At 50.3% G+C, this 25,434-nt stretch overlaps 1 protein-coding gene across 1 annotated transcript; it reads right to left on the bottom strand.

Annotated features, from left to right (window-relative positions):
• Positions 1-7,037: 7,037 nt before the first annotated feature.
• LOC122904118 (leptin) lies at positions 7,038-22,136 on the bottom strand. The gene is made up of 3 exons (XM_044244593.1): positions 22,122-22,136; positions 11,597-11,768; positions 7,038-9,736 (listed from the first exon to the last, which is right to left on the bottom strand). Exons 2-3 carry the CDS (start codon positions 11,738-11,740, stop codon positions 9,380-9,382), a joined length of 501 nt encoding a protein of 166 aa, XP_044100528.1. The 5' UTR covers positions 11,741-11,768; positions 22,122-22,136; the 3' UTR covers positions 7,038-9,379.
• Between the last annotated feature and the right edge of the window lie 3,298 nt (positions 22,137-25,434).

Here is a 25,434-nt window from a genome sequence, read left to right as displayed (position 1 = left end):
AAAGAGTTCCTCACCCAAGAAAAGTAGCAGGAGAGTTGACTAATTCAGGGATCTTCTAGAGTGCTGATGGGGAAGGTAAGCAGACCTATGAGTGAACCCTGGAGTCAGCTGTGTAGGCATCTGTTTCCATGACGTGTGTGTGTGTGTGTGTGTGTGTGTGTGTGTGTGTGTGTAAAAACAGTCCATGCCACAAGCTCCAAGCTCCTCAGCACCAGGACAGTGACATGGCCAGCCAACTTTTCCAGAAGGCTGTCTCGCTGATGGGGAGAGGTGGTGATGGAAAAAATTGGAAATCCATATGTGTGTTCCATATATATCCAGCCTGGCCATATATATCCAGCCTGGCCATATATATCCAGCCTGGGTATTGCAAAGCTGAAGGCTCAGGTTCTAATCCTCAGATGGGAGTCTCGGGCAAGTCTTGTTGAGACCTCTAGGCCATCATCCAATGCATGGGATAAGTCACAAACACCCTGACTTGCTCCTCCAAGGGGCAAAGGGAGGGGACTGGTTCTGGGCCATTACCGTGAACTCCAAATCATTACAGGGCTGTGATTTTGAGACAGGTGCAAGGTCCAAGCCCAAGTGTGAAAGGGAAGGGAGCAGAGGTTTCCCCTGCCGTCAGGGTCTCAGGCCTGGCAGGGTGGGGGTGGGGAGCTCCACTCCGGCTACACCGGCCAGTGTTCCCGCAGGTAAATCCACACATTTTATGAACAGAGAAAGGGAAGCCGTGACAGTTGGTATTTCCTCAGGAATGATGGCCAAAAAGAGGGTAGGAGGGTGGAGGCAACTTCAGGGTTGGTTTTCTGGTCTGTGAATCTCCCTGGGGACAGCCGCCTCAGATGAAACCCTGGCCATTGACAGGAAGGCCCCATCTGAGGTTCCACAGTGTTCTGTGCCAAGGGAAGCCTCGCTGACCTCTGAGTCGGTCCGTTGGCTCGCCCTCCTCTGCACTCTCAGGTGTACTGAAGTGTGTGTAGGGGGTGTGCGGGGCTAGGTAGAGGTGCGCCGTGATTTGCTCCTGCACTCGGCGGGCTCTGACGTAAGCCAGCAGAGAAATGGGAGAGCCCGCTGCGGGTTGCAGCCCGAGGCAGAGCCCAGGGACAAGGTTTTGAAGGTTGGGATGGAGTACCTTTTCATTACAATGGCTGAAGTGGGAAAATGAGACAGGAATCCTATTTTCCTTCACAAGTGGTCCCAGGGCTCCTCACCCTGTAGAGTCTATTTAATATGGAGGGATAACCATGGAGACGTTGGACACCACGACGCCCCCTTGCAGAGGGAGAAGGGGAGTTCTGTGGCCTCCATGGGGCACCCCACGGCCCAGCAGGGCTAAGACAATGCCAGAGGCTCTCATTTCCACTCCTTTGGCTTTTTCTTCTAAGCGTCAGGACTCGCCTTTCCAGTATCTTTTTTTTTTTTTTTTTAAGATTTTATTTGTTTATTTGACAGAGAGAGATCACAAGCAGGCAGAGAGGCAGGCAGAGAGAGAGGAGGAGCAGGGAGCCTGATGCGGGGCTCGATCCCAGGACCCCGAGATCATGACCTGAGCCAAAGGCAGCGCTTAACCCACTGAGCCACCCAGGCGCCCCGCCTTTCCAGTATCTTGCAGCTGGTTCTTACCACTGTCTCCTTGTTTGATTTGTCAAATCTCTGTCTTAGTTCAGTTTCACACCCACTGTGACGGGCTGTCGCCCCTTCCCCTCCTCCCTGCCCTGGGACATCTGCCAGGCAGTAAGAGCAAATGTGAAGTTAAACACAGCTCAGTCCCACATGCTGTTCTCCTTCTTTCTCTTCCCTGCACTGCCCCCTCCTCCCCTACCCTGAACACACAACACCCAGGTGGCCGAGGGGCTGGGGTAGACTGCACTTTACCCCAAAATGTTTCTTCTGGAAATTCAGCCCCAAAGTAGAGGGCTTGCCGTAATAAAGTCTTATGTCCCTGTCACCCAATTTTAACAATTACCAACATTTTACTTTATTTTTTAAGATTTTATTTATTTATTTGAGAAAGAGAGAGAGAGAGAGCGAGAGTGGGGTTAGGGGCAGAGGGAGAGGGAGAAGCAGACTCCCCGCTGAGCAGGCAGTCCAACCTTGGGTTCCATTCCAGGACCCTGTAATCATGACCTGAGCTGAGGGCAGACACTTAATTGACTGCGCCACCCAGGTGCCCAATTACCAACATTTTACTGAGCTTGTTTATCTACCCTCTTACATATATTTTTTTTCTGAAATATTTTAAGGTAAATCCCAGACATCACTGCATTTCATCCTAAATGAGTTCAGTTTGAATTTCTAATAAGGAAGCATTTAAAAATAGAGGTACCTGGCTGGCTCAGTTGGTAGAGCATGTGACTCTTGATCTCAGTGTTGTGGGTTTGAGTCCCAAATTGGGTGGAGAGGCTAAAGACAAAATCTTTAAAAGTTTAAAAAAAAAAAAAATAGGGACGCCTGGGTGGCTCAGTGGGTTAAAGCCTCTGTCTTCAGCTCAGGTCATGGTCCCAGGGTCCTGAGATGGAGCACCACATCAGGCTTTCTGCTCTAGCAGGGAGCCTGCTTCCTCCTCTCTCTCTGCCTGCCTCTCTGCCTACTTGTGATCTCTAGCTGTCAAATAAATAAATAAAATCTTTAAAAAAAAAAAATAGGGGCACCTGAGTGGCTGAATCTGTTAAGAGTCCGACTTGGGCGCAGGTCATGATCTCGGGATCCTGGGTTCAAGCCCTGGGGCTCCCGGCTCAGTGTGGAGTCTGCTCTCACCCTCTCCCTCTGCCCCTCCCCGCCCTTGTGCTCACTCTGTGTCAAATAAACACAAAATTTTTTTTAATTCTTTTTTTTTTAAGATTTTTTTCTTTCTTTCTTTTTTTTTTTTTTTGTCTGTTTGACAAAGAGAGCACAAGCCGAGGGAGTGACAGGCAGAGGGATAGGGAGTCGCAGGCTCCCGGCTGAACAGAGAGCCGGATTCTGGGGCTGGGCTCAATCCCGGGACCCTGAGATCATGACCTGAGCTGAAGGCAGCCACTTTAACCGACTGAGTCACCCAGGTGCCCCCTAAATAAAATCTTTTTTAAAAATAAAAAAAAAATTAAAATAATGACCATGCCATCACCCCAGCTAACACAATTAGTGACTATTCCTTTCATCATCTAACACAGAATCCATACTCAACTTGCCATCACTGTCTCAACACTGTCTTTTACAGTTGGTTTGGGCTTATATCTTTTTTTTTTTTTTAAAGATTTTATTTATTTATCAGAGAGAGAGAGGGAGAGAGAGCAAGCACAGGCAGACAGAATGGCAGGCAGAGGCAGAGGTGGAAGCAGGCTCCCTGCTGAGCAAGGAGCCCGATGTGGGACTCGATCCCAGGACCCTGGGACCATGACCTGAGCCGAAGGCAGCTGCTTAACCAACTGAGCCTCCTAGGCGTCCCTGGGCTTATATCTTTGAACTAAAAAGGAAGAGGTTTGCTGAGCAAGTTAAGAGTGACCAGAATTTTAAGAAGTTTAACCTTTAATGGTCTGGACAGCGTTCAGGCTTTTGACTGAATTAGCAGACATGATAAAATGGGCTTGGTAATAATACAGGAGTCTCCTTTCCTTTGGTCACCCTGCGATAGCGGAAGGGCTGCGCTGGGTGGGACACAGCAGCCAAGCTCCGGGAGTGGGGCGGGGGGGCGCCGAGACGGGGGTGGGGGGGGTTGATCCCGCCCGCACAGTGTCCCAGCCAGGCAGGGAAAGGTACAGCGCTCAGTGACCAGGGGCCCTGGGAGTTCAGTGGAAGGAAGAAATGCTAATAGAGGTCCCTTTCTTGTAAAAAGACATCTGAGGCAGGTAGTAGTCAGTGATGGAGGCTCCCTTGATTTGGCCTCATCTTTCCTCTAATCGGTGATCATAGAGTGATGCCCTAGAGTGAATGTGTCACCCCCAAATTCATACGTTAAATCTTAACCTCCAAGGTTAGGTATTCAGAGGTGGGGCCTTTGGGAGGTGATTAGTGTTATTTTAAGTAATAATTGTATATATAATAATCAACGACGAGATTAGTGCCCTTGTAAAAAAGACCCCAGACAGCTCACCTGCCCCTTTTGCCAGGTGAGGACATAGTGAGACACGTGGTCTGTGTACCAGGAAGCAGGTGCTCACCAGACAGGGGATCTGCTGGCCTCTTGATCTTGGATTTCAAGCCTCCAGAAGTGTGAGAAATAAATTTCTGTTGTCTATAAGCGCCCCAGACCTCTTTATTCAGTAATAGCAGCCCAAGGCAGTAAGGCGATATTAAATTTATATGCATGTCTTCTCTTTTCATTTGCCCCTCCTTCCCTTCTTCCTTCCTCCCTCCTTCCCTTCTTTCCTCCCTTCCTTCCCTCCTTCCTTCCGCTTTCCTCTGTCCCTCCCTTCCTTATTAATCTTGTCATTATTTCATTTCGTAGACTCCTCATTCTGTCCTGTTGTCTTTCTCATGTCAAGCTTTCCTGTAGTGGATTTCCCCTCAGGGGGCCTCTCTTCTTCTTCTTCTTTTTTTTTTTTTTTAAGATTTTATTTATTTATTTGACAGACAGAGATCACAAGTAGGCAGAGAGGCAGGCAGAGAGAGAGGAAGAAGCAGGCTCCCTGCTGAGCAGAGAGCCCAATGCGGGGCTTGATCCCAGAACCCTGGGATCATGACCTGAGCTGAAGGCAAAGGCTTTAACCCACTGAGCCACCCAGGCACCCCTCTTTTCTTTTCTATTAGGCCTGCCTCTTGGGGACGGTTGTGAGTTTTGCTGTATGGTGCCTACCCCTCTCAGGAATCTGGCTTCAAGATTCTCCCCGAATCCAAGCCCATCTCCGCTTGCCTTGCAGTTTTCTTACTCTGTTCCTCCATGAGCAGCACCAGAGACAAGGGTTCAAGTGCAGTAGGTGTATTTGGGAGGTGACCCCAGGAAGCAGGAGTGAGGAGCAGGGAGAATGGGAATGGGAAGGAGGAGACCCAGTCAGGAGTGCCCCCATGGACATGATGCCTGTGGGCACCCAGGGCTCAGTCCTACAAAATGCACCTTTGAATTGCTCCTGTGGGGAGGGTGGGAGGCAAAAGCATTTATCCACAGACCTTTATTCTCCGCTGGTTCAGATTTGCCCCTCTGGGAACTTCCCCTTCTCCCTCCCCTTCTGCCCTGTGTGGGCTGAGAGGCTCTCTAAGGAGCCAAGGGGAGCGGTGCAGGGAGTCCAGTTCCCCGGGCGTCCACACCACAGCTGTGGCTATCTCATGGAGGACTGTCCGGTACAGCAAGTCTCACTCCTTTGGCTTCTCTGACACTTCAGTACCAATAACAACATCATTTATTGACTGCTTTTTTGTATATCAGTCATTGGGCGAATAGCTTTCCAAATATTTTATCATCTAATCTTCTAAAGACTTGAGATGAAGAGGGCTATTATATTCCCATTGTACAGATGGCAAAACAAGCCTCCGAGTGGTTAAATAACTCACTTAAGGGTTCAGCCTCCTCTTCGCTGGGAGCTGGGTTGAGATGAGGCCTGGGCATGGAGGCTCCCTTGACTCTACCATCTTCAGGTCTGAGAGGGTGTGTTCCCGGGGTAAGGACACCGGAGGGCTGAGGACGTCAGTGTGCCCGTGAGCTTCACCCAGGTGGATGTGTTTGTCAGACAGCACCAGACTCAGATCCTGTTGGTAAAAGCCTGGAATTACTACTCCCTGTTCTTTTTGGGAAAGTGGGGTCTAACTTTTTGGTCATGTGCTGTTGTGCAGGAATATAGGATGGGTTCTTTGGAAATAACCTGCTGGACTGACCTGACTTCTTTCTCCCTAGACTCTGCAGAAGTCCTGCCTTCAGAGGTTGGACATGGTCAGAAGCTGCCCCCAGAGTCTGCCTGCTCTTTGGGAGATGTGAGCTCTGCCTCAGGGGAGAGCAAGAGAATGCCCAAGGATGGAAAAGTTTCTGGAAGGGTAACTTAGAGAACATGCCCTTCCACTGTGACCCTGGCAGTGACCTCCCAGAGCGGGCTGACTTCTGGAGCCACCTGGGGATTGTGGGGGTGGGGGGAGCTTCCTCGTGCCTGCTCAAAACAAGACATCTCCTGCAGTCCAAGACAGCCACCGAGGGGCAAACACATTGTCCCCGAGCCCTGTTCCCCATCTTAGTCTGGCAGAGACTGGGGCGGGACATGGCACAGGTACCTTTCTAGGTCCTTGGGGATGTGTGCAGAGAAAGTCTTCTAAGGGACGGACCATGACCTAGACTTTTCAGCAATGTGGGCCAAAAATTCTTTTTTATTTAAATTGGTTTGCACTGGATTTCTGTCATTTGCAGCTAAAGAAGTCTTGACTGGTACAGAGGCCAGCCACTTCCCTGAGCTGCCAAGTGGCCCACTTAGGCTGTTCCAGCCAGATCTGACAACCCCCCACCCACACCCCAGCCTGCTGAGGATTCCCCTTCTTCAGGAGTTCTGCCTCCCTTTCCTCCACCACTTAAACGAGTGCTCAGGAAAGGGTTGGCAACTGTCAACTATCCTTTGAGATCACCCATGGAAGTGACTGCTCGATGGGTTAGCCCCGTCTCCCCCCCCACCCCCGCCCGGCTCCCAGTCCTCTCCAGAACTTGGGTTGAAACTGTCAAGTTCTAATTGCACTGCAGAGATGACTATCTCTGCTCTGTGCCTGCAATGAGGTAAGTCTTGTCTTTTCGAGAATCTACGGCCCTAGTTGGGTCTGCTGTTGGGCTGCATGTTGTTGTTTGTAGGTTTTTGTTGTTGTTGTTGTTCTTTTTTGTTTGAAAAATTATTTGGTGCTTCTCAAGGCTGATTTGCAGACCTGCACGGACTCTGGTGCAGAATGTGCTCGTTTTGCCAGCTCTGTGCTTTGGGGGAATCCTTTAGCCTGGATAACTGGTGGCCGGCTGTGGCCAAGCCTGGGCAGAGCTGATGCCAGTGAGGGATGGAGGCCAGCCAGGCCTTGCCCTGTCACACACAAATAGCTCTTCTAAAGCCCCTCCAGAAAGGTTGACAAAACAAAGACCAGTCGGCAAAGTTAATTTATTTGGATTTTATTTTTTTTTAACAATAACAATTTTTTTTTAAGTTACAAAAGAAGACAATCATTTACATTTTAGAACTTTCACACTCTGAGAATAAGCCCTGGTACCAGGTTTTGGAAAGTGAGAGGCTTAAAAAATCCCAGCCTGACTGGGTAGTCATGATTGATGGTAATGATTACCTAGGTCCTAGTCTCCAGAAGGGGTCTGACTCGGCCCATCTCATGAATCTCTGTTCTGGAACTAACGACATTAATGCTTTTGATATCAAACTTCTTTGCACCTGAAAGCCTCTTCAACACATCCCCTTCCCTCCAGTCTTGTCTTTCCTTTGTCTGACTTTCTTTGTAACCACATACCTTCACCCCCGTCTCAGCACAAACAAAACAACCCCCTCCCTCCAGACAATTCACATCCCTCGCCTCCTGCAAAGTCGCAAAGTCACCTCCAACTCCTTTCTCACGGTAAGCAATCCTGGTCCACCCTGCCCAACGCTGTTGGCACCTCCAGGGAGCATAACCTCGCTCCAGAACACTCTGGGAGTCAGAGGACCTGAACTCTAATCTGAGCCCTGCCACCTGCCGGAGGTTGTGGTCTTAGGTTATGTTCTTATTTTTTAAATTGTCAGCTGCGCTGCTTCAAAGGGAGGTGGCTACGCAGGAGGAAAAGCTGGCGTGCCCTGCAAAGCAAAAATGCTACCACAAGCAAGCAGGGCTGGCCTGGGGGCCCCTGATCACTGGCATCCTCAGCTCCGTGTTTCCTGCCTGCTGAACAGGATGCTGGTTCACCTGCTCTGTTGCCATGGTGAAAAGACCAGCCTTTACATCCTGGTGTGTAAACTTTTTACCATCTGGAATTCAAGGTCCCTGAGGGTAAGACTATTTTAACGTTTACTTGGTGAGCTTCTCTAGCCCATAGCACCCATCGGGCCGAGCGCCAAAGAGGTGCTCAGTCTCCAAGCTGATAGCTTTGATTCAAATCTCCTTGGACAGATCCACCGCTGAGAGTGTGATGGCCTTATCACAGCGGCAGGATGGTGGAAAACCCAAGCCTCCCGGTTTGTCACCCCCAGACATGATCTCCAGTGGGAAGGGCACTCCTGGAGGCCTGGCCTGGCAGTCTGGCACCAAGTGGTGTTGGCCCAGGTCCTGGGACTGCCCACGAAGGCCCACAGACCTTCCCACTGGAATCAAAATCCACTCTGAAGGAGTGGGAAACACGGTCTTGCTTTAGGGGAGCCAGTCAGATGAGAGCCACAATTCAGTAGGTACATCCCAAGTAGGGCTCCTGCCGTGTTACAAGTCCAGTGTGGGATCATCTCTAGACCATTCCAAGGCCCCTACCAAGGACCCCTGTTCCGGGGATTGCCATCTCCAGAGAGTGAGCGTCACCCCAATAAGAAAGACCTCCCTCCAGTAATGGGAGAAGACCGGAGCTCACAACTGCCCCAAGAGACAGTCTTCAGTGCCACTCCCTCCATGCGTGGCTGGCAAAGTCCCCCACGACCTCCCTGAAGGAGTCATCTTTTCATGAAAACCACACCAAGTGGTTGCAGAGATGAGAAATGACTCCCCCAATCCCAAGAGCCCATTGCACAAATGTGATTCAGAAAACACACTCCCGCTAACACGTGCACATTATCTATATATCACAGATGACAAAATTCATCTTCTTTTTGAAATGACCTGGTCCTTGGAGATCCGCTCAGGGCAATGCCATTGCAAAATACTGTAATTTCACATCTGTCACGGTAGAAACAAAGCCAGGTACCAAAGAATTAACTCGAGAGCCCTCAAGTCACTAGAAATGGGTTTGCTTTAGTCAGGCCCATTGGTGGGATTGGAACCAGCATCCTTAACTCCGGCTGGCCCCAGAGAGCCTAGAAAAGCTGATGTTTTGCTTCCAATCCTTCCAGAATAAAAGGCATAATAAATAATGCGTTGCCGGGGAGTTGGCAGCTCTGTGGACGTAGCCTTCACCAGAATTCTCAGACAGAACCTTGCTCGATGGTCCAAAGGCTCGGTGGGCACCTCCTGAAATCACCCCAGGTCACGCTAAAGCATGCAGTGAGGGGGAAGGTGGCACAGAAAGGAAGGTTCTCTTTGGCAAGAATCCCAGATCCAGTTCACTCTTTGCCGGCTGGGTCCCCCTTTCCAGTGAGCATGGAATCATGCATTTTGTCTCCGGAGGTTTCATGCCTCAGAGGCTTATGCCTTTGGAAGAGGGGCACAAAGGTGTGCGAGAGCAATGGCCCGGGGTCTAGAGAAGGGACACCCATACGGACTCTCTCCTGGAGACACCTGGGAGCCCAGGGCTCTCTCCTCAACTTTGGGAAGAGAGGCCTTTGAGGGCTCAGCACCCAGGGCTGAGGTCCAGCCGCCCAAGCATGTCCTGGAGGGCCGCCTGCAGCCTACTAAGGGCCACCACCTCCGTGGAGTAGAGTGAGGCTTCTAGGACACCACCCAGGCTCTCAAAGCTCTCCAGGCCCCTGGCCCGGGGCAAGGGGCAGCTCTTGGAAGAGGCCAGCAGGCGGAGAAGATCTCGGAGGTTCTCCAGGTCATTAGATATTTGGATCACATTTCTGGAATGCAGACTGGTGAGGATCTGTTGGTAGATGGCCAATGTCTGGTCCATCCTGGACAGACTCAGGACAGGGTGGAGCCCAGGAATGAAGTCTAGACCAGCGACCCTCTGTTTAGAGGAGACAGCCTGCCAGGAGAGAGGAAAAGGGAGAGCAGGATCTCAGAGAAGTCGGTGCTGCAAGGACTCAGCCTCTCCCATGGGTGTGGAGGTCTGCTCTCTTGCTTGCCTCCTCTCCCCCTTCCTCACCGCCCTGACCCAGGCCCTTGTTGCTTGGGCCCGGGGGTGCTGCCAAGATTGCAAGTTGGTCTCTTGGACTTCTGTCTTCCTGCCCTTCCCAAATTCCCTCCTCTAAATGGTTTCTGCTGGAGAACTGGCCATGAGGCCCAATTCCTAGGTTTTTTTTTTTTTTTTTTTTAAAGATTTTTAAAATCCATTTATTTATCTCAGAGAGAGAGACAGGGAGAAAGGGAACATAAGTCGGGAGAGTGGGAGAGGGAGAAGCAGGCTTCCCGCTGGACAGGGAGCCTCGATCCCAGGATCATGACCCGAGCCAGAAGCAGACGCCCAACGACTGAGCCACCCAGGTGGCCCGGATTCCTACTTAGTTAAGTCTCTTCCCCAGGCGCTGAGGTCCTCCCCAAGTGTCCCTCCCCCAGCCATCCTTACCCTCTTCCACTCCCAGAGGACTCCTCCCTCCCAGTCAGGTTCTCCAAGGCCTCCCACCCCCACATGGATTAACGTGGGGATGCCCCCCCACAAAGTGTCCCACCTCCCTCCTCTGCTTCAGTAACACACTGGTTACCAGGAGGGCTTCCCTTCTTCCCCACTGCCTGTGGCCTTCACTCTCGGCACCACCCAAGCTGGAACATTCTGGATCTACCACGCATGGCCTCATGAAAGCCAGGAGAGTCCTGGGTTTCTCTCTATAAAATGCCCAAGGCTCTATCTAGTTCTGAGCTGTCCCTCCTTTGGCCACCTAACTCCTCCCTGGCTACCCAAGGCCTCTGTCAGACATGCATAGCAAGCAGAAGATGTGGAAGTTTCTAGATGGTTCCATGCTGGGGGAGCAAGCAGGTTTTTAAGACTAGAAGCTAGCAAAAACCACTGCTACAAACCTTTAATGAGAGCATGCTCTGTTCTGGTTCTTTCAGGGGTGGAGCAGGGAGGGATCACTTGCTTTATCTAACTGAATCTCATAACAACCTTGCAAAGTCCCTTGTGATAGTCCCAATATCTAGCTCCAGAAACCCAGGCTTCAAGACGCTGAGGAACTAGCTTCAGATTTTATAGATAGAGAACAGAAGTGTGAAGATTCCCATTCGGTCTTCCTAATTCCAAATGCAGTCCTCGTCTGGGAAATGGCTGAAGGTCTAGGCCTGTGGACCCCAGGACTCGCAGTAACAGGGAGAAGCTTCCTAGGGCCAGAATTCAGCTAGCAAGACTGCCCAATGTGGGGCACCTGGGGTCACTGAGTTGATTAAGTGTCTGCCTTCGGCTCAGGTCAGGATTCCAGAGCCCTGGGATCAAGCCCGGCGTCGGGCTCCCTGCCCAGTGGGGAGCCTGTTTCTCTCTCTGCTCTTCTGCCTCCCACTCATGCTCTCTGTCTAGTTCTGCTCTCTCTCTCAAATAAATAAATAACATCCTTAAAAAAAAAAAAGAATGCCCAATGATAAGCACATTCTAGCACATTCTGAGGCCTTCTGAGGCCCAGAGGGGATGCAACTGAGAATTTGGTCTCCTGCCAGTGGGACACGAGGACCTTTATGGCTCCCTATGGTCCTAGGTACTAGGATTCCCAGCAGAGAAAAAGGAGTGGGCGGAGGTAAGAGGTGGAGGGGAGAGGAAGAGGAAAGGCAGCCGTCCTTGAAGTGGGGGGGCATCAAGACCACCACTGTCCCTACATGGGGCTGCATAGGCCTCGGCTAGCATATGAAGTCCTGGTTTCTCCAGGGCCAGTCACCGTTCTGTTTTGTCTTCCCTCCCTACCGTGTGTGAAATGTCACTGATCCTGGTGACAATCGTCTTGATGAGGGTTTTGGTATCATCCTGGACTTTTCGGATGGGCACAGCTTCAACATAGGACAGATAGGGCCAAAGCCACAGGAATCGGCACAGGGGTCCACAACGCATCTTCCTTCCCAGGATGTGCTTCTCGGGCCTGAAAACGAAGGAACCACACATGGCAGGTCGCTGGTATCTCAGAACACACCCAGATGCCCCATTACCAACCACATTATCAGATGTGGATAAAAATGAGACTTGCTTTCTGCCATGGCAATCATCCCCTCAGTGCCAAAGGCAATTCATTATCTAGAATTACATTAATGAAATGCATTTCCTCGCGGAGGCAAGGCCTGAGCAATTATCTATGAAGTGGTATGAGCTGGACCACGGAACATGAAGCCAGGGCACGAGCAAATGGGCAATGTGGTGGTGATATGACTTTATCGCACGCCACGAGGAAGAGAACAGGCTTTTAAGGTCTGGTCTGAATCCAGCCATTTAATAGTTGCCTGACTCTAAGCATATCACATAACCACTAAAAACTCCACCTGCATCTCCTGCAATATACCTATCTCTAGGCTTTTATGAGGCTCAAACGAGACAATCGTGTGCAAGAGCTTTAAAGGTGTTGTGAAATGTACTCTATTATTATCTTCATTACTAGAGGTTCTAGATGGTTCTTGTCCTCTCCGTTACTCTCCCATGGCGGCCTGCTTATGCCTCTGTGAGGGCATTCGTCACTGGCTTAATTACGTCCTTTCTCTCCCGCCGGGAGCCTGAACGCAACCAGCGCTGCTGGAAGGTCTGCTAATGCTTCACACACAGAGCTGGGCACAAGTATACAATCATGAACAGATGTTCTCTACCCTCGGGTTGCTTATGCATTAGTAGGAGAGATAAACAGGTCATCAGGCCATTCCAATAGAGAATAAATTCACAAGAAGGATGAGTGCAAGAGATCACAGGAGTACAAACGGGGCTCCCTGTGAGAGGTGAGTATTAAAGGCCCAGTAGGGGTTAGTAAGGATGGAAAGTGGTTGCCACCAGTGTCCAGCTGGTTTAAAGGCATGGAGACAGGGAAGCCAGGGTGGCTCAGTCGGTTAAGTGTCTGCCTTCAGCTCAGGTCACAATCTCAGGGTCCTGGGATCAAGTCTCCTATCGGGCTCCTTGCTCAGCAGGGAGCCTGCTTCTCCTTCTGCCTGCTGCTCCCCCTGCCTGTACTCCCTCTCTCTGACAAATAAATAAATAAAATCTTAAGACAAAATAAAATAAAGGCATGGAAGCAGAAGAGATTATATAACATGTTCATCCAAATTGACTGACACTTTCAAAGTCATGGAACAATGAATTCTCATATTAATGAGATGCAGATCCTTGAGTAAGCAGCAAAGTTTTAATGAAATACATAAGACAAAAGGTAATAAAGTTAAAGGTATGCGAGTCTGTGATCCGTGCTAAGGTTGTGCGCATGAACCTGCAATGATAATCAAATGTAAGTAAGTGTTAGCAGGAAGGTTCCGGAGTAGGCAAAAAAGTTAATCTCTGCTTTTTATGTTCTGCCTCATCTGGGTCTTGAAAAAAACAGATAATACACTTTCTGTCCGCAGGTGGCAATATTAGTATGATTCATATTCTGGCAATATAATAGAAATGAGTAATCTGTATCATGCTTGATCAAGGTATGCTTTTTTCCCCAAAGGTATCCTTTTAATCTGAATTTTATAGAAGGGGGAAAACGAGGGTCAGGAAGATGCGTTAACTTGCTCAAAGCCAAACAAGTGAGTGGCGGAGTCAGGCTGGGGTGCCTTCTCCATAGCTGGGGTGCTACCCCATAGTTTCCCCAGCCTTTGAGGAGAGCCCCAAATTAAAAAACACCCCAATGCTCAACCAAGTTACCTCCTGGAACCATGGTCCTTAGAAAGAAATACCCAGCTCTAGCAGTAAGCTAGGAGACTGAACCCCCATACCAGCTTTGAATATGAAAAATCCCAAGTAATGCAGGAGGGGCTATGCTTCGAGGGTTTCTGTGCTTGCTTTTTCTCTTAAAAACTCAAAGCTCGGGGCGCCTGGGTGGTTCAGTGGGTTAAAGCCTCTGCCTTCGGCTCAGGTCATGATCCCAGGGTCCTGGGATCGAGCCCCGCTTCGGGCTCTCTGCTCAGCAGGGAGCCTGCTTCCTCCTCTCTCTGTCTCTCTCTCTCTGCCTGCCTCTCTGCCTACTTGTGATCTGTCAAATAAATAAATAAATAAAATCTTAAAAAAAAAAATCAAAGCTCCCTCTATTAACTACTGATTGCGTGAGTAAACATTTCCACCAAATGTTTGTGGAATGGAGTTAAAAAGCGCCAATCCCCAGTGTGGCTCCATGAAAGCCTAGCAAAGGTGGAAAGTACAATGGTTAGATCCCAAGGTGTCAGGGAGTCCCTGGGCAAATACTTAACTTCCTTACAGCATCCTTTCCTGTGAGTAAAACGGAACCAATAACAGCACCTGGCTAAAAGGATAAATGAGATGAACCTGTCAAGCCCCCGAGTACAGGGTGTGTAGGTGCCCAAGGGTGGGGGTGGGGGGAGAGGTCAGCCGTTCCGGCATTGTGTGATTACTGGGCAAGGCTTGAAACACTGGGGTAACACTGCCGCAGCAAACCCCAAATCTAGCATTTGGCCCACTGCCTTCCCCCGGCCATCTCCACAGGGTGCCTGGCATTTCTGGGCAGCACAAGATAGAACGGTACCCTTTTCTAGGATTCTAGTGTAAGGATACCCTCCTTCCTAAGAGAATTTATTACCAGATTAAGTCTGGTCACAGTCGCTGTCGCATAATGGCCACCCTGTAGCACCCGAATGGGAAAACAGTTTTACAAGCCCCTCTATCAGCACTGATAACACGCTTCAGCGAACGCAGAAAATACACTGTAGTTCCTTGAGAGGTGGAATTGAGAGGCTGTTGTTGAATCTGCCCAAGGGAAGGAGGCCCGATGTAGGGGAGTTCCGTAGAGAGCCCATAACAAGTCCATCTGAGGTCAACGTGGGGGAGGGAACATGCCCCACCAACACGCACAACCGAACACGCGTGTTCACGTACATTACACCCAACAAAGGCACACACGCAAACACATCAACACCCCAAACCCTTTTAGTAGAGGCTGCTAGTTGTCTCCAATATCTCTCCTTCCCTTCTTCCCAAGGGATATCCAAGTTTAGATGGTGACGTGCCATCCAGAACAAATACTACCCTTCTCAGCTCCCCCCGACTAGGTTTGGCTCTGTGACTGAAGCCTGGCCAATTCAGTACCAGCACGGCAGCCCTGGGGGTGCGTGCCTTTGCGTCTTCCTCTTTCATCCCTCCCTCCATCCCATGCCGGGACTGCAGATGGGGTGGCCCCGGTTCTGGAGCCATCTTGAATCACAAGGAAGAGAGCTTCACCTTACAAGCGGTGCGGTGGGAACCTGGAGGTCAGGTCCCTGAGGACTTTGTGGAGCTGAGGTGACCTACTGGCCTCAGACTGCCCATCCCTGGACTTGTGCTGTGCGTGGGAGAGAGACATAACCTCTGTCTTGGTTAAGCCACTGTTATGTAGGGTCTCTGCTAAATGCAGCCCAACCTGATGCTAGCTGCTTTATACACCTGGACATGGGCATCAGGACAGAGTGGATGTCAAGTGCTTCTGGGTTCCCTTCAGTGTCAGTACATGGGTGGGGCCTGGCTGTGGCCCAAGAAGGTGGTGCACAGGGCCGGTGAGAGCAGCGTTCAGGGACTAGAGAGGGGAGGGATCATTGAAGACGGCAGCTGCAACTTCACTAAGCGCCACACCTGACACGTAGTGGTTACCCTTGATCGCGCCCTGGGGGCCAGGTACAAAGACGGAACCGACCCGGGACCGCAGGAAGGTGGGAATCAGGACTAGGGAGGGTTGGGGCTGAAGACGGCTGGGTTTCCCTGAAGCCCAGGGAATATACCACAGTATTTAATGTGGTCGATTGTTAACGTATATTATTTGCTAGAAATAAAAGTAAAGAGCAAAACTGTGCTCTTGAACAGCCAGCTTGCCTAATTAGCTGTAAGTCCAGGAAGAACGTTTAAAGAGACAGCATGCCCAGGGTGATTCAGGGGAGGGAGATGTGTGTAAAATTATGAACTCTGGGAGTCCAGCAGAACTCTGGGTTGGGGTACAGGACCTTGGACAAGCTGGTCAAACTTTCTCAGACTCATTGTTCTTAGCTATTAAAAAATGGGAATGATACAAACTGTAATTCCCACTGAAGTTGTTCCGGGGATGAAATGAGGTAATACATGTTAATGTGCTAGGTGTTGGCTGGTCCTAATACACATTAGCTGTTATCACCACTTTTTCCAGGAAGGAATCAAGGGGGTGTCCTGGAGGTGGTGGCATTCGATACAGGCTGTAAGAGTCAGGAGGAACTGGGTTTGTGAAGTGGAGGAGAGAAGCAGCCCCACTGAGGGCCCAGAGGCTGAAGATCACCTGTGAACTCGGGACACGGGGGCTCCCAGCCAGCACGGGAGGTGTGATGGGCCAGAAGGACCCTGAGGACAGCATAGGGAGGCTCGGTTTCTGTCATGGAAACGAGGAGCTCTGACTATTCCCAGGCTAATGCTTCCAGTCCAGGTGGCAAGAAGGATGGAGATGGAAATTGGCAGAGGCACAGGGAAGGAGTTGAAATGCCGTTGATTTGCTGGTTGAAACTTGGGCGGACCCATCCAGCTGATGGTTGGGATTGGGGGTCACATAAAAAAAAAAAGCGGGGGGGGGGGCGCCTGGGTGGCTCAGTGAGTTAAAGCCTCTGCCTTCGGCCCAGGTCATGATCTCAGGGTCCTGGGATGGAGTCCCACATGGGCTCTCTGCTCAGCAGGGAGCCTGCTTCCCCTCTTTCTCTGCCTGCCTCTCTGCCTACTTGTGATCTCTCTCTCTGTGTCAAATAAATAAATAAAAATCTTTAAAAAAAAAAAAAAAACAGCAGGGCCGCAGATGCAGACCCAGGAGAGCCCAGGTGGAGAGAGCTGAGGTGGGAGGAACGGGCAGGAGAGGATATGGCCAGCCGGCCGCCGGACTGCAAAACCTCTCATCGCGAGAAGTTTCCCAAAATGGTTTTGAACATTTAGGAGCTGTCATTTTTTGAGAGTTAAAAAATGAACCACTGAAATTTGGATACAACATCCTTTTTTGTTTCTCTCTGCCCATTATTTAAGCAGAGCCTGGGGAGGGAGATGGGCACGGCCGGAGGAGCTGTGGGCAATGAACCTCTGAGCCTCACTCATAGAGGCCACGGCCCCCCCCCCCAACTCTGCTGGATCGCTGCCGCCATCCTCTGCTCACCCTCTGGACCTCCCGGTCACCAGCTTTTGCCTCCTGCTACCTTCCGTCTCCTTCAGTTAAGACTGTGACACTCCCCATCATCTCTACGGCCATCCCTGCCATCCTCCCCATGCACTGGAGAAGAAAAGACAAACCAGAAAATGGAGCCTCCCAGGGCAGCACCAGAAAAGGAAATGGCACCACAGAAAACAGTTCCAAGGCCAGCAGGAGAGGCTCATATAACCACACCTTCCATCCATCCACAATTTCCTACTCTCTGAGCTCACCTGGGCCCTGGGTGCTGGCCCCAGCTCCATTCATCCTTAGCTGACTCCCCTGCCCCAACCCTGCCCCCACTTCTATGCAGGCCCCACACCTCTGCCTTCTCCATGGACAAGCTCCCCTCCTATTTCCCTAGGAAGCTGGAGGCCTCCAGATGTGACCTCCTTCACCTCCACTCTGGTCCTAGGGGATGAGGCCGACCACGTGGGGCCTCTCTCTCAAGACAGGGGGATGCTTCTCTAGATCCTAGCTGGAAGGGTTGCTGGGCCTGCCTATAGTCTTCTGATGGTAGCAGTGGGGGTAGAGGGCTTGGGGAGAGCTTAGGGTCACAGAGGCATTTACTGGTGGAGGCTGCTAGCCTTGAGCTCTCCAAAGTCCCATGTCGTCTCCTGGTTGGAAGTGCCAGAGTTTAGCAGGAATCCAGCACACACTTCTCTCTTCTTTCTTCTCTTCTCCAGCCATTGGGATTTCTATACCCTTCTCTTCAACAATCCTCCGTGTGCTAATATGAATTAAATTCAGATAATGGGATTTTTGATGTTAATTATGAGGGAAAAGCTTTGGATGGTCTAAGATTCTTCCTGCAGAAATTCTTCCTATGGGCTCCGTCCCATCCCGTCCTTCTACTCTCCTTTCCTTCCTCTCTCCATAATTCCAAGTTGGAAGGGACTTAGGGACAGGGAAAAAAACAAAAGATGAATAGAGACAAGGAAGACCGGATCTTGGTCATGAAAGGTACTCAGAATCCAGTGGAACAAAAACAGAAGCTAAAATAACTCATTTTAACACAACTTCATGAGGAGGGGGAAGAGCAGAGAATCTGGGGAACACAGAGGAAGGTGGGGACTCTGGGGAGGGGAGGACAACTTTGTAAATGAGGCAGTATTTGAACTGAAACCTTAAAGACACGAGTTCCCCAGGCAGGAGAGGGCAAGCAGGGTATTCCAGACAGAGGTGAAAGTGTGGAGTTGGGGAAAACTGTGATAGGCTTAGAAGAATTCAATATGGCAAAAGGGGAGTGTGTAAGGGTAGAGAGCTAGAATGTCCAGGCTTGATTCCATCTCGTGGGGAATCTGCCCTATTCAGAGCACACACACACACACACACACACATACACGCACACGCACACGCCCTGGAGGCCATGGTTTCATGACCAGTGGTAGACAAGAGCCTGAGAATACACTTCTCTTCCCTTTCCTTATCTCTTTCTCCTCCAAACCCTGATGAGGTCAATTAGCATCTGTCCCAGGAATTGAAAGTAAGGCTTCAGAGGGCCCAGTTTGTCCCAGCTGAGGGCTCCAAAGCTCTGTGGAAGCCGTGGTTGCCCTCCTGTGCACGGAGTAGCTGAGAAAGACCAGAGGTCATCCCATAACAGGTGGGGGACCGTCAGTGCCCGTGCTCCTTCCTGACCTCCTTTCTGGTTCCTGACCTCGTTGGAATACTCTTCCACATATACTCACTTGAGTTGCTTTCCACTCTCTGAATATATTTTTAAATCTAGGGGAGAGGGGGCACCTGGGTGGCTCAGTGGGTTAAGACTCTGCCTTCGGCTCAGGTCATGGTCTCAGGGCCCGGGGATCGAGCCCCACATCAGGCTCTCTGCTCAGCAGGGAGCTTGCTTCCCTCTCTTTGTCTGTCTGCCTCTCTGCCTACTTGTGATCTCTGTCTGTCAAATAAATAAATAAAATCTTAAAAAAAAAAAAAAAGCCAGGGGAGAGGGGTGCCTGGGTGGCTCAGGGGGTTAAGCCTCTGCCTTCGGCTCGGGTCATGATCTCAGGGTCATGGGATCGAGTTCCACATCGGGCTCTCTGCTGGGCAGGGAGCCTGCTTCCTCCTCTCTCTCTCTGTCTGCCTCTCTGCCTACTTGTGATTTCTGTCTGTCAAATAAATAAATAATCTTAAAAAAAAATAAAATAAATCCAGGGGAGATACACATAAACACATGGAAGAGGAACAAGGGTCAAAAAATCAAATTCACCCTTACTATGAGTGATGTACTCTGAAGAGTTCTGTTTTTTCAATGTCGTTTGCAGTGTCTTGTTGGAAACACGGATATAGCATGAGTGGTTTTCTCTTCTTTGTAACCGGGAGCCTCATTTGAAAAATGTTAACACACTTAACTGGCAGCCAGAGTGTGGGATGGGGGTTACATTCTTCCCACTCATCACAAACCACCCTCAGATCTGATCCCCATCATGGATAACAAATAGGTTTCAATTCCAATGTCAAAGTCAATCAGTTTTCCACGGCTCCCTGGAGCTCTGTGCGGAGGAAGACCGGAAGCCCCATCCAGCCTCAGAGGAAGAGAGTGCCTCCATCAATTAGTGCTCTCTGCCAGACGCAGGAGGCATGGACATGCTATTTGTTCCAGCATCTTCCAAGGGCCTGGTGCAGAGCAGGCACTCATGAATATTTGTTGAGAGAATTAAAAAAATATATATTTCTTATCTCTCATTCTTCTTGTCTAACCAGGTTAACCTACCTCTACCATGGTTCACCTGCCCTGATCTCAAAAACACATCATAGAATTCACTTTTGCCCAGCAGGCACCCCCTAGGAAACTTTCTTAATGAAGGCAGAAAACACTTGCGCTTCCAGGTTTCCTTTTCACGGGGACCTTGGTCAGCTTCCTGCCCCTCAGGAGTGTCCTCCAGCACCCTGCAGGTCCTCATTCCTTTCAGCTTCCCTAGCTCTGCTCCTTCCTGATGGTGGTCCCAGGTGCTACTTAGCCCCTTTCATCAGCCTGGCTCCAGCTGCTTCTCTGTGCCTCCCACACTTCTTCCCCCCCCCCTTCTTAAAGACCTCTTCCCCTCCTTTTTTCTCTGTGGCTTCCTCCCCCTGCCCTTGCTCTCCTCCCCAGCCCGTGCAACCCAGAGTACAAACACCATGCACAAACAGATGAGGATGAGATCTTCAGTGAAATCAGTGAGATGTCAGCATGGACACCTATCACGCCTCCAGTTCTAGGGAGCTGACAAACGGGGCAGGAAAGACTGTAAAACGCAGTTTGCGGAGAAGGAAGTCACATCTGTCGTCACACGTGGAATGAGCATAAAGAATTCCCTGAGCCCAGGTATCAGGTCTGTTGTTTTTCAGCAAAAACAACCTCTTTCTATTTCTCTGAGACAACTGTGTGGACAAGGAAGAATTTCAGGGCTCCGGGCTGCCAGGCCCAAATGGAGCTGCTGCCACAGAATCTTACTGCCGGAGAGGACAAGGCCTCCCGACTGACGGATTGCACGACAGTTTGGCTCGATTTTCCTTGAAATCACATGCATGCTCTTCAAGGATGCATACCCCGCAAGGACTCTACTTCCCTGAAGCTCCTTCTTTCTCCCCAAATCCCGTGTTCCTTCGGGTGGCATCTGGGCTGCAGCAAGGGACAATGACCTGGGTTCTGTGAGGAGAGCTCTCCCAAGCGGCCACCTCCACACCCTGCATGGGCTACTCAGACACGAGAGGCATCTGCCTGGGGCTGAAAGGCAGGAATTCACTGCAATCTCCCTGGCTCTGTCCTTGGCGCTTGGAGCCATTTCCTGGAATGGAGAGGGGGGGAAATACTTCCCCCAAATACCGAGAAGAGTTATTTTGGGCATAAGATGTGCAAAATATGAGAAGGACGCTCCTTTGGCCAACATGGACATGTTCCCCTCAGCCCAATGTCCTCAATTGCTAGAAAAGGGAAGAATCTAAAAACATCCGCTGTTTTTCTCTTGCCCTCTCCCCCTACCTAAATGAGGGAAATGATCCGCTTGGCATCTCTGCTCCTGGGGACATGGGAATGACAGCAACTATGGTTTTGCAGACCAGCCTGGTGGGAAAGAGATTGGGTACCCTCTCTCCCACTGGTCCCACCTGACTGTGGCCCACCTCAGCACTCTACAGAGCAAACGTCCCCATTCCTACCATGGGCGATCATGGAGCTGGTGGTCCTGGGGCGATACCTGAAAATACCTACCCTCTGCCCCACCCATTCTTAAGACCCCCCCCCCCAACAGCAGAAATCAAACATCTCATCCTCTCCAAAACTTCTTTCTCAGATGACAAGCAGGCCACTCGTCTTGGATCTAGCTGTATGTAAGGATTCACAATTCCAAAATGCCACCATCTTGCAGCTATAGAAACGGGAAGGTAAAGGCAACCACATCCGCAGTGAAATGGAAACCAGGCTGGGAGGGAGGGCGGACTCTGCCCGGGGCCCACCTGCCCACACACATGAGAAACATGCAGTAGGCCTTTCCCGGACCGCTGCTCTGTCACCTCAGAAAACCCCAATTTCATCCATGGTCTAGAAGGCAATATGCTTGGCTTTGAGGCCAGATGTGGTGAAACTCGGCAGAATTACTCCAAGATATTCAGGTTCTTCTGAACGGTTTTCTCTCCACCTCTACCCCACAGTGGTCCTGTTCCTAGGCTCTGGCCTTACACAGATCCTTGAATTCACACATCAGAGATGAACACCCCACTGGAAAATGATTTCGGAATTCTTAGCCGCATTGCAAAGCTAGTCCCCAGAAACTGAATGCTCCTACCTGAATCCCCAGCACCCCAGACTTTATCCCCTCCAGAGGGGGACAGGGTACCCTAATCTTTGGGGATGTGCTCAAGGCAATTTCTAAAGCATCTCACCAGCTAGGCTGGCGGCTCTGCCAGTCTCCCGGGACCCTGGCTGGCTCCGTGGCACAGATTCCTGCTCCATGGGCACTGGCACAGCCCGGTCCCGAAGCCAGACCTCCCCAGCCGCCTTCCCTCCGGTTAGAACTCTGGTACAAAGCCGCCATAGTCCAGAACCAAGCCGTCTACCCCGGTTTCCGTCTGCCCTTACTTTCCCTGGAGTTCAGGGTGGGGTGAGGTGGGGTGGCTGGCCAAGAAAGACCGGCGGAGAAGGAAAAAGGAGAGCGCCCAGGGCCTTACCTCGCAGCTGCTGGCGCCGCGATTCCTCCGGGGCTCCATGCCTGCCCGTCCCTCTTATAGCCAAAGAGCACCACTTGCGCAACTGGTCGGCAGGCCCGGACGCACTCCAAGCGCCAGCTCCCGCCCCGCCCTGCCGGGCAGCGTGGGACAGAGTCCGGCCCGCAGGCTGCGGGGCACGGGCCTCGAGGGAGGGCCTCCGCCGCGCGCGGACCCATGCGCGCACCCTCCGGGACGACCCGAAAGCCCAGGGACAGGGGACAGGGGGCGGGAGCCGCAAGTCCTCGAGGTCCCGTCCGAGGCTTGGCGCGGCGGTGATGCCAGGATCTGCCTCTCGGGGCCAGAGTGGCGGCGAGGGGCTCCTCTGAGCCGGCGGGGAGCTCGGACAGCGCGCCCTCCACGGAAGCCGAGGCGCGCCGACGCCGAGGCCCGCGCGGCCGGCCCGACGGCCCCGGGCTAGGGGAGCTTCCCGTTCTGCTGCCTGCGCCCGCAGCCAGGATGGGGGTCTGCTCTGGTGCGCCCAGAACCCGGCTCCCAGTGCTCAGGCACGAGGCACTGGGTTGTGCGGAGTCTGCCCCTAGTCTCCACTGGGTGCGCTGCTCCGGAGGGCTGTGAGGAGGACCACGCACTGCCTTTGGGGGATACTCTGGACCCACCGCGAGTCCATCTTCTACCCAGTATTTCCCACATACATAGGAGAGTGTGCGAAACTGTATTTTCCCCTCCCGGCCTGGAAGTAGGAGCCTTAGCCGCCCTCGGGCTTCAAGGACGAGCAAACTTAAGTCCAAGGAGGTTAAGTGACTTTCCTCAGAACCCCCAGCTGGGAAAGAATAGAGATGGGCCACGAAAGCAGGTGCCAACAGCTAGATCAGGCCCATTCCCGTCCCCACAGCAAACAGCAGCCCTGAAAACAAACCGTTGCATTAAGAACGGACCCATCTTGTGCGGGAGAAGTTGGCAAGTTATGTGGATGGGCCAAATCCCACCACCACCTCTTCTGGGATGGCCCTGAGCTAGGAATGGTTTTTGCGTTTTTAAATAGTTGAAAAAAAAAATAAAAAGAATAGTTATGGCGCGTGAACATGATATGAAATTTACATTTTGATGTCCAAAAATAAAGTTTTGCATTTTGGCCAAAAAATGTGGGGAGAACTTATCTCTGATGTTGCCCCTTGGTCTGAAAGCCTAAAATGTTTATTATCCAGCCCTTTGGAAAGTTTGCCAGCAGGGGAACTAAAGGATACCCCGCACGTCAGCTCCTCTAGGTCTTCATTCCTGCCAGTTGTGAGTGGGCATGCAGGGCTGCTCAACCAGCCTTTTTCCCAGCAGACTCTCCCCATTGCACTGGGGTCTCTTACTTTCTCATTGAAGAAGCTTGTCCTGGTCACCTTTCCAGCCACTCCCCTCCTTCCAGCTGGCTTGGATGACCTCTTCCACCTCCTCCCACAGGCTGTAAGTGGAAGGCAGGGGTCGGGCCATCCCCTTTTTAAGTCCTGCTACCTTTGCAGTGTCAGGCACACGTGGGTGCCCAGAAGTTTCCTGAATGGAATCCCAGGGGCACCATGAGCCACAGAACTGATTTCCGACATGCAGTATTAGTGACCACAGTGTGGTCAAGGTCACTGGGAGGTACAGATATTAAAAGGTGGGGAAACAGACCTGCATTGATGACAGTGTGGAGGGGACAAAGAATGCTAGTCTGACACAGGTCCTCCTATCACCGTTAGATTGCACTGGAGACATTCTGGTGGAAACGTGTTCCCCAAAGGCTGTGCCCCACGGTCTGTTTTTTTCACCACTACATCTCCAGCTCATAGTACAGGACTGAGCATGATATATTTCCCTTTTAAGACATATTTTTTAATGAAAATTTCAAATATACAGCAAAGGAAGCACTATATCCCTCACCTAGATTGAATAGTGATTATTTTCCCGTATTTGCTTCATTTATTTTTTGGCTAAAGTATTTTAAGGCAAATTACAAGCATCATGACATTTCATCCTTAAATACTTCAGTGTGGGTCTCTAAAAATTAAGGACACATTTCCCCATAACCACAAGACCACTGTCACACAATTATAATTCCTTAGCATCACAAAAGAGCCACTCTACATTCAGATTCCCCCAAATATCTCAAAAATGGCCCCTTGTAGCTGCTTTGTTTGAGGCTGGTTGTTTCACACTTATTTAGTAATTAATTATTGAAGGAAGGAAGAAAGGAAATTGAACTAATATTTGTGGAAGTCAGAGAGTGTTAGCACTGCCTGTGATTTGTAACAGTACTACCACAGAAAATGTCCAACGTAAGAAATTGATAAGACTATTAAAAACCACATAAGAGGAACATGCACACATTAAAAATTATGTTGTAAAATATAACATTTAATGATGCAGGAAGATAATTCTATTTTGTGAACTGGAAAGAGTCCAATTACAGGGCATCTGCCTGCTTGATCAGTGGAGCATGTGACTCTTGATCTCTGGGTTCTGAGTTCGAGCCCCATGCCAGATGCAGAGGTTGCTTAAAGAAATAAATAATAAATAAATAAATAAATAAAAATAAATAAATAAATTCATGAAGAATCCAGTTACAAAGTGGTGTTTTCGGATCACACACATTCACACCAAAATATACAGTATTGCTTCTTAGGAGTGGGACTATAAATGATGTTGAATCTCTTTTGTTGTGCTTTTCTGCTTTTAGAAAGTGTCTATAACAGAATTACATTATTTTTACATTATATAGTGTCTATAATGGAAAATATAAAGTGTCTATAACGGAATTACATTATTATTACGAGAAATACGTTATGATGCTGTGTTGTTTTCCTACAGTGGCTGTTGCACTCATTGTAATCAAGTTTTCCTTGTCCCCAGCATCTTTATAACTTAGCTCTAAGTCAGGGCTTAGCTTATTTGCAGGAACCTGTAACAGCCTGGTGTTATTCATCTCAACAGTGTCATCTTCAGGGTTACAGGCTGGATTTGAACAGATCTCTTGGGTGAACATCAAGCAGCACTTGAGTCCGCATTGCAAAGATATGGACTGCCTATCTGTCTATCGCTCACCTACACTTGGCTGATTTATAAATCTTTATGTTGTTTTGGGGCACCTGAGTAGCTCAGTCGGTTAAGTGTCTGCCTTCAGTTGAGGTCATGATCCCAAGGTTCTGGGATCAAGTCCCTCATTGGGATCCCTGTTCAGCTGGGGGTCTGCTTCTCCCTCTCCCTTTGCCCTTCCCCTGGCTTGTTCTCTCTCAAATAAATACATAAAATCTTTTAATAAATAAATCTTTGTTATTTTATTTTTAATAAA

The sequence above is a fragment of the Neovison vison genome, chromosome 4 (genome assembly GCF_020171115.1).
Source record: "Neovison vison isolate M4711 chromosome 4, ASM_NN_V1, whole genome shotgun sequence".
Taxonomy (NCBI): Eukaryota; Metazoa; Chordata; class Mammalia; order Carnivora; family Mustelidae; genus Neogale; species Neogale vison.
Note: the sequence above shows the minus strand (reverse complement) of the source record. Positions and strands in the feature narration are given on the sequence as shown.

Bases quoted from the DNA above. Each gene is read 5' to 3' on its own strand.
- LOC122904118 (XM_044244593.1), bottom strand. From the start codon at position 11,740: ATGCGTTGTGGACCCCTGTGCCGATTCCTGTGGCTTTGGCCCTATCTG. The intron at 9,737-11,596 runs GTAGGGAGGGAA...CTCTCCTGGCAG, and splicing joins TCAGTGACATTTCACACACG to GCTGTCTCCTCTAAACAGAG.